Raw genomic sequence first — 14,731 nt, 5'->3', positions numbered from 1 at the left:
ACCAACGGTATTGTGTGTATTGCATGTGCACCAACGGTATTGTGTGTATTGCATGTGCACCAACGGTATTGTGTGCATTGCATGTGCACCGACGGTATTGTGTGCATTGCTTGTGCACCAACGGTATTGTGTGTATTGCATGTGCACCAACGGTATTGTGTGTATTGCTTGTGCACATTGCATGTGCACCAACGGTATTGTGTGCATTGCTTGTGCACCAACGGTATTGTGTGTATTGCATGTGCACCAACGGTATTGTGTGCATTGCATGTGCACCGACGGTATTGTGTTCATTGCTTGTGCACCAACGGTATTGTGTGTATTGCATGTGCACCAACGGTATTGTGTGTATTGCTTGTGCACCAACTGTATTGCGTGCATTGCTTGTGCACCGACGGTATTGTGTGCATTGCATGTGCACCAACGATACTTGTTGCATGTGCAGCAACGGTGAGGTGAGGTGAAATTGGGTTTAACGTCGTGCTTGAGAATATTTCGCTCATATGACGACGTGCATGCGTGTGTATGTGTATGTGCGGCTGCTTGTACTAGCCCAGACTTAAGCTGGTTTCATAGTGCTAGCCCACTGAGATACCATGCCGCAGTGAAGCATGAATACCCCACTCAGACACATTAATGCCGAGCGCCAGGCAGGGACCAACAAGTACCATAGTTTAACGTCTTTTTGGTATGAGGCGGTCGGGGATCAAACCCGCGACCTTCCGCTCCCCGGGCGGACGCTCTAACCACTACACCACGGAGGCGGTCTGTGCAGCAACGGACAATGGAAATATTTTTCAGGTTATATCCTCAGGCGTATGAAGTATATCATCACATGAGGTCACTATCAGGACTTGTCCGTGGTCAGGGCCACTTGTATGTATGTATGTATGTATGTGTGTGTGTGTGTGTGTGTGTGTGTGTGTGTGTGTGTGTGTGTGTGTGTGTGTGTGTGTGTGTGTGTGTGTGTGTGTGTGTGTGTGTGTGTGTGTGTGTGTGTGTGTGTGTGTGTGTGTGTGTGTGTGTGTGTGTGTGTGTGTGTGTGTGTGTGTGTGTGTGTGTGTGTGTGTGTGCGTTCGTGCGTGTTTAAACATGCACTGTTGCAATGTACGTTTACGGCAAACTTTACTAAACCCTTATCTTGCGCGACTTCATTTAGTCTATCTTCAAACGTTACATATAATAATAGAACTCACATTCTTTTAGTGCAGTACATACTTTATTTGTAGAAGTTTGAAGCTAAGAAGTCAAATGAACATATTTAGTTTTTTAGCAATAAGTATAGTGCTTAAAGGGGTCCATGCTCGGGTCAACTGGCCGTAGTTTGGCATGTCATTGAGAACTCATAGTATTTGTTCAGCGATTACCGAACTGACACGGTGACAATGTCTCAGTTCGATATGCCTCTTAGAGTAGGAGAATGTGGTATCTTAACATGGATTGTTAGCTTGATGTGAGTGAGTTTACTTTTATGCCGCGTTTGCAATACTCCAGCAATGTCATGGCGGGGGACACCAGAAATGGGCTTCACACAATGTACCCATGTGGGGAATCGAACCCAGGTCTTCCGCGTGACGAGCGAACGCCTTAACCACTAGGCTACCTCACCGCCCCAGCTTGTTGTGGGAGGAAAGGTCTAAAGTGATGCAAGACGCAGACGTTTCACCTTTGGTTAAACTTACGAGCATGGTTTTGGTGGTGACAAACCAAGAAATATGACCATGGGACAAAAGAGTGAGTGAGTGAGTATGGGTTTACGCCGCTTTTAACACAATACCAGCAATATCACGGCAGATGACATCAGAAATGGGCTTCACACATTGTACTTATGTGGGGAAACGAACCTGCGTCTTTAGCGTGACGAGCGAACGCTTTAACCATCGGGGTACCCCACCGCCGGGACAAAATGAGATTCAACCTACGATTGTATGTATGTATTATACATAAAGGGTTCAACCTACAGAGCCTTAGATGACTTGGCCATCCGTGCCACAAATACTACATTTCCTTGACCAGGATTGCAAAAATGATATTGGTACCTTATCGCACATGACCCCATCAACTACACCATCCCTTTAACACAGATTCTGCTGTGTCTCGTTCCATGAGAAAAGGGACCCTGCAGACTGCATCCGAATATCACATAAAAAGATGAAATATGAAATGTATGAATGTCTCCCACTTCTAAGCGCAACAGTTCGCAATATTTGTTTAATTGATTGTATGATTGGTATTGCACATGATCCTTTCAGAGTCTCAGAACTCGGATTGGTCATAGTCTTCCCCCGTCGTCTCTACGGTGTCCGCCCCTACCTCTTCATAGTCCTTTTCCAACGCTGCCAGATCCTCCCGAGCTTCAGCGAATTCCCCTTCCTCCATACCCTCCCCAACATACCAATGGACGAACGCTCTTTTGGCGTACATCAAATCAAACTTGTGATCGAGACGAGCCCAGGCGTCAGCGATGGCGGTGGTGTTGCTCAACATACAGACAGCTCTTTGGACCTTGGCCAGGTCGTCCCCAGGAACAATTGTTGGTGGTTGGTAGTTGATGCCGACCTTGAACCCTGTGGGACACCAGTCCACGAACTGGATACTTCTCTTGGTCCTGATGTTGGCAATGGCTGCGCTGACATCTTTTGGGACGACATCACCACGGAACAGCATACAACAGGCCATGTACTTGCCTTGACGAGGGTCGCACTTCACCATCTGGTTGGCGGGCTCGAAACAGGCCGTTGAAATTTCAGAAACTGTCATCGACTCTCTGAAAGCCTTCTCTGCTGAGACAATCGGAGCGTAGGTGCTGAGTGGGAAGTGAATACGTGGATAAGGGACTAAGTTGGTCTGGAACTCGTTAAGATCCACGTTCAAACAGCCGTCAAATCGAAGAGAGGCCGTGATGGAACTAACGATCTGGCTGATCAGACGATTGAGGTTGGTGTAGGTAGGATAATCAATGTCGAGGTTACGTCTACAGATGTCATAGATGGCCTCGTTGTCGACAAGGAAGGAACAGTCCGAGTGTTCCAGAGTGGTGTGTGTGGTCAGCACGGAGTTGTAGGGTTCGACCACAGACGTAGACACCTGGGGAGCCGGATACACGGAGAACTCAAGCTTGGACTTCTTGCCGTAGTCAAAGGACAGTCTCTCCATCATGAGAGAGGTGAATCCGGAGCCAGTTCCGCCACCGAAGCTGTGGAAGATGAGGAAACCCTGAAGTCCATCACACTGGTCAGTCAGCTTCCCAATTCTGTCCATCACACCGTCGATAATCTCTTTGCCGATGGTGTAGTGGCCTCGGGCGTAGTTGTTGGCAGCGTCCTCCTTGCCCGTGATCAGCTGTTCTGGGTGGAAAAGCTGGCGATACGGGCCAGTTCGGATTTCGTCTGGAAGATAACAAATGAAATTTGCCCATATTAAGACTGTTTCGAAGAGTCCCAGGGAGTCATTCAAATGATTCGAATTCACAAACATTGATCCTCTACTTAGAGGTGTTGCTCTTGCCTTTGGTCATCTTTTGGGAAGCGATGCTCCTATTCAAACATAATATTTAAGGAGTCCAACCCAGTATTAACTCTCTCAGTATGTTAAGTTAATGTACAATACGATTTCGTACACCCGATCCGCTGCTGAGCTACATGTTGATCTTTCAGAGTGTCGAGATATAGTCAGTTCTATATTATATTATACCCTATTGGAGTGTTGTCTCTGTTTTCAGTATCTGATAGCAACAAGTAAATACTTGGAAACTAAACAGTCGAAAAAGAATCATTATTGAGAAAATGGAAACGTTCTAATTTGTTAAAGGTATTCTTACCAATAACTGTTGGCTCAAGGTCAACAAAGACGGTCCTAGGCACATGTTTACCAGCCCCTGTCTCGCTGAAGAAGGTGTTGAAGGAGGAATCTCTTCCCGCTGCGGACACGTCTGAGGGCATCTGGCCGTCCTTCTGAATGCCATGCTCCAGGCAGTACAGTTCCCAGCACGCGTTGCCGATCTGAACCCCGGCCTGGCCGATGTGGATACTGATGACTTCTCTCTGGTAGCAAAGAACATAAAATTTCAACACAGACACGTACACCTTAGGTAAATAGACATAGAGGACATGTTTTATGACCTGTGAGTGAGTGAGTGAGTGAGTGAGTCAGTATGTGTGTCAGTCAGTCAGTGTGTGTGTGTGTAAGTGAGTGAGAGACTGTCTAAATCCCCTGTCATCAGTATTGACGTGATAGTGAGATGTCCTCAAGTGTGGACAATTAAACCAGTGGTTGATGGAATGAGCAACGATTCACAAATTTAGGGAACTCGGGTCTGCCGGGTGAGTGCGGTTGGTTCCCTCTTGATACACTTGCACTTCCGAATACTCATACAATAGTCCTTGCCTTGTTCCCTCTATACAAAGCACAGGAAGAGTAGCAACAAATAGCTTCATTTCATGTCCATGGTTTGGCGCGGTTAGAGTTCGAACTAGGTCCATTCATACATTCATACAAGGATCGTTAATCTCTATAATGCTTTTTTTTCAATGTTTTATACATAGATATGGTTGCCTAAAACCTATGACTCTTGTCACTAAATGTGTGGCATGGTTGATAGTGTGATGAATCGTTGCTCAGAATATCAATCACTTGATTGTCAGGCCCAGACTCGATTATACATGGACAACCTTCAAACAAACCCTAAGCAACGCGACGTGAAATCAAGATAACAGGCTTGTTAAAGCATGTATCTACGGTACGTCAGTCAGTGATGATAACCTTTGACCTCTGACTCATATTATCCTTATGATAATGTGTGTTTAAACAGATGTCCTCTCTACAGTCCATTCAGGTCCGCTGGGTCTATTCCGTTACAAAATACGTCGGGCAGCAATGGAGTAGTGGCATTGCTTGATTTCATTGTCAGGTTTCATTGACCGATCGCCCACTTCTAGTTTCGGACAACATGACGGCCGATTTTGAGAAAACAATATTTTTATACATATCAAAATTTGGTATTAAGCAACTTCGATTATAAGACTCATGACTGTATTGATGATGTGACAGTGACGTCACTATAGTTCCACTATGGATCCCTTCCAATGCTGGTCCGGATTATACACGGGTGTGGGTTTTGGAGTGATGTACGGTGGTATAGTGGATAGTCCCATCGGTCGTCTCGCACAAGGACCAAGTTCGATCCCTGCTTTGGTTCAACATGTGACACCAATATATGAAGCAAAAGTGCTAAATATGGTGCGAAATCACATTCATTCTTTCACTGATAATATGACAAAAAATAGATCTATTATTATCGTAAAACCCATCTTTAAGTGATTTTCAAGTGGAATTGCGCACACAGATTTGAATGACGTGTTTGTGTTTCAAGTCTTTGAGGCGTAATTGACTTACCATTTTCTACAGGTCCTGTTAATGCCGTGTGAAAGGTGAGTCGATCAGCAGGTGTACCTCACGTAGACAATAAGGTGTCTCAAGTGAGTGTGTTTGAGCCTGTCGACAACGAGCGCTGCTTTTTATAGGCCGCAGTCTAGGCCACGCCAGGTATATTATTACCTGTATTCGTCAGGCTACACAAGATGTACTGACTCATCCTTGATTACAGGCGGCTTGGACCTCGTGTGTGTTTGAATTTTGATGCCCTCGTTTAATTCGAGTAGTACGCTGTAACGAGATATGAGTGATAGATAAATTAAGAAATATTAGTCAAGATGGGAATAACGTTTGCTGTGTCATTCATTAATGTGTGATTTTTAAAAGGCCTACGTGGATAGAAGTGACGAAACGATGGAGATTGTGATTATTCTGACCACGATAATGTACGGATTACTATTATCGGATGCGAATTGAGTTGATATAGAGAGAGAGACATGAACAGGTCACGTGTTTGATGAAGCCATAGATTACTCGTGTAAACATATCATACGCGTTTAGATTGGGTAGTTGGTTGGTTGGTTGTTTAACGCCGCACTCAGCACAATTCCAGCTATATGCCGGCGGTCTGTAAATATTCGAATCTGGACCAAACAATCCAGTGATCAACAGCATGAGCATCGATCTACGCAATTGGGATACGATGACATGTGTCACATCGAGATAAACAGGTTAATATAAACATTCAACGTACATCTGAAAGCCTTCTATGTCACTTCGAGATAGAAAGATTTTATGTTAACATTGCCTATATATTTGGAAGCCTGGGATCACCTCGAGATAGAGAGGTTAATATAAATTTTAACATTCAACATACATCTGAAAGCCTTCTATGTCTCTTCGAGATAGAAAGGTTTTATGTAAACATTGCCTATACATTTGAAAGCCTGGGGTCACCTCGAGATAAAGAGGTTATTATAAACATTCAACGTACTTCTGAAAGCCTTATGTCACTTCGAGATAGAAAGGTTTTATGTAAACATTGCCTATACATTTGTAAGCCTAGGGTCACCTCGTGATAGAGAGGTTGATTAACATTTAACATACATCAAAGCCTTCTATGTCACGATAGAAAGCCTAGGGTCACCTCGTGATAGAGAGGTTGATATAAACATTTAACATACATCTGAAAGCCTTCTATGTCACTTCGCGATAGAAGGATTTTATGTTGACATTGCCTATATATTTGGAAGCCTGGGGTCACCTCGAGATAGAGAGGTTGATATAAACATTCAACATACATCTGAAAGCCTTCTATGTCACTTCGAGATAGAAAGATTTTATGTTAACATTGCCTATATATTTGGAAGCCTGGGGTCACCTCGAGATAGAGAGGTTAATATAAATTTTAACATTTAACATACATCTGAAAGCCTTCTATGTCACTTCGAGATAGAAAGGTTTTATGTAAACATTGCCTATACATTTGGAAGCCTAGGGTCACCTCGAGATAGAAAGCTTGATATAACCATTTAACATACATCTGAAAGCCTTCTATGTCACTTCGAGATAGAAAGATTTTATGTTAATATTGCCTATATATTTAGAAGCCTGGGGTCACCTCGAGATAGAGAGGTTGTTATAAACATTCAACATACATCTGAAAGCCTTCTATGTCACTTCGAGATAGAAAGATTTTATGTTAACATTGCCTATTCATTTGGAAGCCTGGAGTCACCTCGAGATAAAGAGGTTATTATAAACATTCAACGTACTTCTGAAAGCCTTATGTCACTTCGAGATAGAAAGATTATATCAACATGCGACATAAAACTGGAAACCTTAGTACACGTCGAGACAGATATAGATCACATATTTCTAGAAGCTTTTTGTCACTTATTTTGTTTATTCAAACATGTCACATCGCATGCATCTCCGGGTTATTTACATATCAGGATTTAACATAAACGGGTCACATATGCCACGGGAAGCTGAAGGTCACTTCTAGAAAGGTCAGCAACAGTACTACTGTAACCAAGCACAGAACTATTCGGAATATAAATAGCATAAACCCGTTAACTGTTCACTTCGTACTGTTCCATTCACGGTTAAAGAGCTGTTTAGTAAAATGATGTGAATTTAGCATTTTGCACCGACAGTAATGTGAAGGATGTATATAGTGACCCATTTCAGTAAACTGATTCTATTAGTACAAGTGTATTTCTAGACATGATTCTATACGTTGAATAGAATAACAACTGTGCCTCATTGCTATTTTTAGCGTTGTGCAGATCAATGCGGGCTAGGCTGAGGGATGTAGATGATTGTTGTGGCTGGAGGTGTATGAGTAAGCGGGTCTCCGAACCACATTATTTCCCCTTCTGACCAGCCCTTTCTATAATGCTGAAGCCATTAATGAAGCAAGTCTACATTTCCTCGGGTTCTGAATCTCTCATCTCACTGGGGCACATTTTCTATTTAAATGGAATGATATGTCACCATCAATATTATGTATTAAGAGACTGAGCGTTAGTCCAGGTTTATGACTGAGGGTGTGTCATTAGCTGGGGGGAATGGGGGGTTGTTGCTGAGGGTGAAAAGTCCTCTCCCCACTCCCAACCAGCGCTTTGGGAGAGAGGTGTAAGTAAGAAACGTCGCTCTAGTTGTTTTCAGATAATCAGAGCGACTGAAGTAATGTTTCTTTTATCGTGCGTGCTGCACCAACGCTTTGGGAAATACGCCTTTTATAGTGTCATGTCCAAGTGAGTGAGTGAGTATGGTTTTACGCCGCTTTTAGCAATATTCCAGCAATATCACGGCGGGGGACACCAGAAATGGGCTTCACATGTCCAAGTGAAAAGAAAACACATAGTTTGATGAATAACGGCGCCACAATCACAGATGGATTAAAGATTATCAATTCTTAACGTACACAAATATATCCATGTGTGTATGCCACTGCCTCAAATCATTACAAAAATACCGATAAGGCACTTATTTACAACAAAGACACTTCTAACGAAGGAATTAACGTTGTCAAGTTAATTGAAATAAAAAACCTTTGTACACTGAAGGTTAGACTAACGCTTAGTCTCTGAATATGTATAATTTTAATTGCAGCAAATATACCCAGTTAAATTGAAAAAGAGCCCCAGGGAGACCAGAGATCTTGAACCTGAGGAAATCTAGACTTGCTTCATCGAACTTCATAGGCTGCAGGGAATATAATATGCTTCAGGGACTGAGAAACTAACTGAAGATCTGTAAGATTACGTCTATAAGACATGATGTTTTCTTATATACAGTGGAATCTGTCAAATCCGCTTTGTAATCCGGTTTTCTCCACAATCCGGACCACTCTCTCAGTCCCGGCAAAATCGTTCTTAATTTATCATTAAAGCTGCTTTATAATACGGACTCTCTCAATTACGGATTACAGACTAAAATAACAGTCCCGACACTCAACTTGCTATGGGAACAATGCTTTGTGGTCCGGACAAATGAGTCGGTCCCAGGCAAGTCCGTAATAGACGGGTTCTACTGTATTTCTTAAAAACAATCGTCTGTTCTTAATTTATCATTAAAGCTGCTTTATAATACGGACTCCCTCATTTACGGATTACAGACTAAAATAACAGTCCCGAAAATCAACTTGCTATGAGAACAATGCTGTGTGATCCGGACAAATGAGTCGGTCCCAGGCAAGTCCGTAATAGACGGGTTCTACTGTATTTCTTAAAAACAATCGTCTTTATTTGATAATACATTATCGTCAGGTGTACTGCGTTGAAGCTTTGTGGACTTTATGCGCCTCAACAAAGTATTTCTCATGGATAGTATACGAGAGCAACTCCTGCTATCAGATACCGGCTGTGTCCAACTCATACATCAGGAATGAAGCAGATACGTGCATACCTGTAGACTTTGACATCACCTGAATAACTGATTGCCTAATTACAGGTACGTAACGGAATGTTCAATCTTGATAATCTATACTTGACAATGGAGGTCTTGCGGTGCGATATGTATCAGATCACTTGTGTGTGGCATGGCTGTCAAACCGGTTTGTAGATAAGGATGTCCCAGGCCTAATCACATGTATACAAACATAAATTTTCATAATGTAGATTTTGTAAAAAAAATTTTTGAAGTGGCCAGAATAATACGGGCAGGTTGTCAAAACCATAATTGTGAAAAGTTTATGTAAAGATCTTCTCACGCTTTTATCCGTGCAGATCCAGATAAGAAAATGATCTTCAGCAACCCACACTTGTATGAGGCAACTAACGGTATCAGGTGGTCAGGCCCGCTGACTTGGTTGAGACATGTCATCGTATCCCAGTTGCGTACATCGTGGCGTATGATGTTGATCACTGGATTGTCTGGTCCAGACTCGATTATTTACCGACCGCTGCTCCGTTCACAACAAATAAACAAACCTCACACTTTATCCTCATCCACGAGCATTGGTTTCACTAATGGTTGTGTTTTGATTTTCTTTTGTTTTGTCTGTTCGTTGCGGAAAACTGTATATTTTAGACAATTTAATATATTTGACGTGTATCGTTGGATTACAGTTATCTGGCGATTCAACTCCTGGTACTGGGCGGATGTATTAATTTTGGGTACAATGTGTGAAGCCCATTTCTGGTGTCCCCCGCCGTGATGTTGCTGGAATATTGCTTCACACATTGTACCCATGTGGGAAATCGAACCCGAGTCTTCGGCGTGACGAGCGAACGCTTTCACCACTAGGCTACCCCACCGACCTCTAACAGTTGACTTTACCACAGTGATAAGTTCATTAGTTTGGGAATTGACCCACCCTGCCAGCATAAAGTGATACACACCATTGGCGGGTCCGAGGGTGTGTGTGGTGGGAGGGGTGTGTGGTTGCTGTTGATGGGGGGTCGGAACCACCCCTTCCCCACTTTTGAAAATGAGTAAAGACCACCTTGATGTTAATGTTTTGCATTGGTGGAGCCAAGGTGGGGGTTCAGGGGGTTGAAGACCCCGGCAGTATTTCGTCCATATCATTTTTAGCGTGAGGTGAGGTGAGGTGAGGCGAGGCGAGGCGAGGCGAGGCGAGGCGAGGCGAGGCGAGGTGAAATTGGGTTTAACGTCGTGCTTGAGAATATTTCGCTCATATGACGGCATGTGTGTGTATGTGTATGTGCGGCTGCTTGTACTAGCCCAGACTTAAGCTGGTTTTATAGTGCTAGCTCACTGAGATACCATGCCGCAGTGAAGCATGAATACCCCACTCAGATACATTATAAAACTATCTTGGTACACTAATGAGAGGATAATAAATGATAATTTTTTAACCTTCTTGTTTTAAAGACAATATCATATAGAAGTCTTAAATTTTCACTCATACATCTCCCAGGTATAAACCTGTTTGATTTTCATGTACAATTGTATCTAATGTTGATTTAATCCTGTTTGCTGTACATGTGCTTATTATTTTGTAAAGGGAATTTAGTAATGAAATAGGTCACCAGTTTTTTTACGAATTTTTTGTCTCTATTTGGTTTAGGTTAACAAGTAATAATTCCCCTGTTCATTGTAATACTTAATTCATTATTTGTAAAGGTTTCTTTTATAAATCTGTAAACCCATGGGCCTAAATTTCTCCAAAAGAACTTAAAGAATTCAATGGGGTAGCCATCAATTCCTGGGCTTTGATCATTCTTCATAAATGATAACTGTACGGCGGGTTTTTGAACTGTAGTAGAGGTGAGGTGAAATTGGGTTTAACGACGTGCATGCGTGTGTATGTGTATGTGTGGCTGCTTGTACTAGCCCAGACTGAAGCTGGTTTTATAGTGCTAGCCCACTGAGATACCATGCTACAGTGAAGCATGAATACCCCACTCAGACACATTATACTGACTCCGAGCCGACCAGTCCTTGTTGTACCCATTAATGCCGAGCGCCAGGCAGGGACCAACAAGTACCATATTTTAACGTCTTTTGGTATGACGCGGCCGGGGATCGAACCCGCGACCTTCCGCTCTCAGGGCGGACGCTCTAACCACTACACCACGGAGAAGGTCCTGAAGAGATGCAGGTCCAAGACGTTTACCACTGTAATGAACCCCATGAACAGGGGTATTATGCTGCTTAAATCTTCCAAATTATCCTTACTTATCTTTAAATTACTTTTTAACGACACGCATTTTGGAAAAAAGTAAGCATAACTGGATAATGAATATTAAACATACGTTGGACGAAATTGGACTTAGTTATATCTGGAATTCCCAAAATTTTGAAAACCTGAATAAACTAAAAAATACAGTTAAATGTAAACTAGAAGATGTGTATAAGCAAGTGTTGTTATCTACGGTAGAACATTCATCAAAATGTATCTTGTATAGCTCCTTTTCAAACTCAGATTTAAGGTTAAGCAAATATATGGGTATTTTAAATGAGAAGTGTTCAAGGGAAGTGTTACCTTATAAAACAGCAAATCATAACTTACCAATTGAAACAGGCCGTTGGAGCAATATTCAAAAACGTGATAGATTATGTAAACTTTGTAATGGTAACGGCATTGGCGATGAATTTCATTATTTATTTATTTGTTCTCACTTTATAAATGCAAGAGTTAAATATTTAAAGCCATATTTTTATACAAGACCAAATTTTTATAAAATGTATACATTATTCAATAGCGATAAGATAGGTATTCTCAGAAAACTCGCTTTATTCTGTATTATTATTATTATTATTAATGTTTTTAAGAATCGTCGGTAAGTATACTCCATCTAAATATTCCTACTTTTTGTACATGTAGATATAAGAATTATATATTCACTTTATTCGTAATTAAACCTATATACTGGCCACATAAAGAAACTGTGCACACAGAAAATATAAAGATAGGCTGACAGAGTCTTTATGCATAAATAAAGGTGTGAACATAGCAAGTATTGGAGACAATCAAACGCTCATGAAGGTGCCAGACGTGACGTCATAGATGGTGGCCTATGGCCGCTGCACACAACATGGGAAACTCAGAAATTGATGTCACTGTCGAAAGCTTGATCTTTGGTCATTCAAACGTTCACAAATTCACATGAAAAGCCACATGCACATCATGCCAAGATTAACATGTGCTCAACGTCTTGAAGCCATTGGAATGGTTCGAGCAGGCATGAGCCAACAACAAGTGGCAGCACATTTCCAATTTCTGCATTGGTCAGGCGTTAGGGAAACAGTAATGACGTCGCGGATCACCCACGTTCTGGGCGTCCCCAAGTAACGACGCCAAGACAGGACAGATGGATTCGGGTGACTCATATCAGACACAGGTTCCAGACGGCAGTGACCCCGTCCCAAACCATTCCCCAGGCCTTCATTTGGAAAATTTGGTAGCCTCTATGCGTCATCGATGCACTGCTGTGCTTCACGCGCATGATGATCATACCCGTTATTGACTTTGTGACTTCGACGTGTGACCCCCGACTCAATTAAAACTTCTGACGTCATCGTTACGGATATTGTTCATGTTCTTTTGACATGTTGTTGAGGCCCGATACTTCAGCTTATAAAATGTCTACATCATGTCGTCTTTTCTGTGTTGTATTCCAATTCTGAAGGAATTTTCTGTGTGCACAGTTTCTTTATGTGGCTAGTATATATTGTTTATTCATCTGTATAGATATTGCACACAACTTTATGGATATATATATGTATATATGTATTTGTAACAGCGATGTAACCTCATATGCCGCCGTCTGCGGCCTGAGTTAAATAAAGTTCAGTTCAGTTAAAGGTCACATGCAACGTAAAACACAACTTTGCAGATTCTGATACCTTTCGGTATGGACTTACCGAAACAAAGCGTCAAAAAATGCAAATTCAACTTATAAAGTTGAAAAATAACGCGATGAAAAAAAACGCGCGAAATCGGAGTTCAAACGTTTCACTAATTTTCCCCAGACTTTTCTGGGGAATACGGGTTTCAACAGCTGGCTGCGCTCATAGCACGTGCGCAGTGAAATAGGTTCGCGCAACTTGGAAGCGGGCTGTCTGGTGAATACTCTGTGAAGGCTTTGGTGTGAGCTAGTTTCCTAATGTTTTGTTGATATCTCACAGGCGCGAGCTTTTTGTATGTTATGACAGTAAATAAACTGTTTATATAATTTCATTTGTCTATTTCACCACACGTTCTTCTTACCGAGTCACTTTCTCAGTTCGATACTTAAAAGCATTATTTAGAGTTGACACGATTTCTAACTGTGATATAGATATGTCGCTGTCACAGACAAAACTCAATGTCTTGTTTTATTGACACCAGTGTGTCTGCCTGCCTGTCTGCTAATGACAATATTCAATACACAACTGCGATCACTGACCAAATGCAATTTGAACTTAACACCAATCAGGCTATACACCATAAACAAAACGCATTGATTTATGGCCCGAGTTCGGTCTCTGTCACATTATGTAATTACACAGACAGGCAGGTGTGATACTTGAACACATGACATGTTATGATGTCTGTTGATTGCAAAATGTTATACACAAAAAATGAGCATGTATTTACAAAACCCAACTTTCTATATATACACACACAATGACCCGTGAAGGCGGCATCTGCTAATGAACCAGCCGTTACACTTGAGTGCACACCCACCCGCTCTGACTGGGTTCGGTATCCCGGCTGCTTCGTTTCGAGGGAGGTAAACCCAACCACAAAATATTGCACTTTTGATTTGCGATTATACGCTTATAATTTTGTTTATTTGTTTTTTCATAGTCAGCAATGCATATTATATGTCATGAAGAAGTGATAATTGTGTTTTAATTATGTTTGATTTTTTGGTCACATGCAACGGAAAACACAACTTTGCAGATTCTGATACCTTTCGGTATGGACTTACCGAAACAAAGCGTCAAAAATGCAAATTCAACTTATAAAGTTGAAAAATAACGCGATGAAAATAATCAGGGCAGATGATACCTGCAATCACCGTTCCAGGCATGTTCCTGGCAAGGGAGACAACTCTGCACAGTGAGTTGTGGAACATACAACAACTGAATCACCTATGGCCTTGTACAAAATACAACATGCACAAGACACATTTCTTTGTTGGATCATTATGATAGTGGAAATCCAAGGGTAAATCTGACCTTCTGCCTGAATAAATCTCTGCAAATGCAGCTATTGACCTGAGTGAGTGAGTTTAGTTTTATGCAGCACTCTGCAATATTCCAGCTATATGGCGGCGGTCTGTAAATAATCGAATCTGGACCATACAATCCAGTGATCAACAGCATGAGCATCGATTTGCTCAAATGGGAACCGATGACATGTGTCAACTAAGTCAGCGAGCCTGATCACCTGATC

General features: G+C 41.9%; 1 protein-coding gene across 1 annotated transcript; it reads right to left on the bottom strand.

Annotated features, from left to right (window-relative positions):
* Nucleotides 1–1,200: 1,200 nt before the first annotated feature.
* On the bottom strand, nucleotides 1,201–5,584 carry LOC124289373 (tubulin alpha chain-like). Its single transcript, XM_046725991.1, has 3 exons — nucleotides 5,395–5,584; nucleotides 3,821–4,043; nucleotides 1,201–3,389 (listed from the first exon to the last, which is right to left on the bottom strand). Exons 1-3 carry the CDS (start codon nucleotides 5,395–5,397, stop codon nucleotides 2,257–2,259), a joined length of 1,359 nt encoding a protein of 452 aa, XP_046581947.1. The 5' UTR covers nucleotides 5,398–5,584; the 3' UTR covers nucleotides 1,201–2,256.
* Between the last annotated feature and the right edge of the window lie 9,147 nt (nucleotides 5,585–14,731).

This window comes from Haliotis rubra, unplaced genomic scaffold (genome assembly GCF_003918875.1).
Source record: "Haliotis rubra isolate DU_JTF1 unplaced genomic scaffold, ASM391887v1 Scf44, whole genome shotgun sequence".
NCBI lineage: Eukaryota > Metazoa > Mollusca > Gastropoda > Lepetellida > Haliotidae > Haliotis > Haliotis rubra.
Note: the sequence above shows the minus strand (reverse complement) of the source record. Positions and strands in the feature narration are given on the sequence as shown.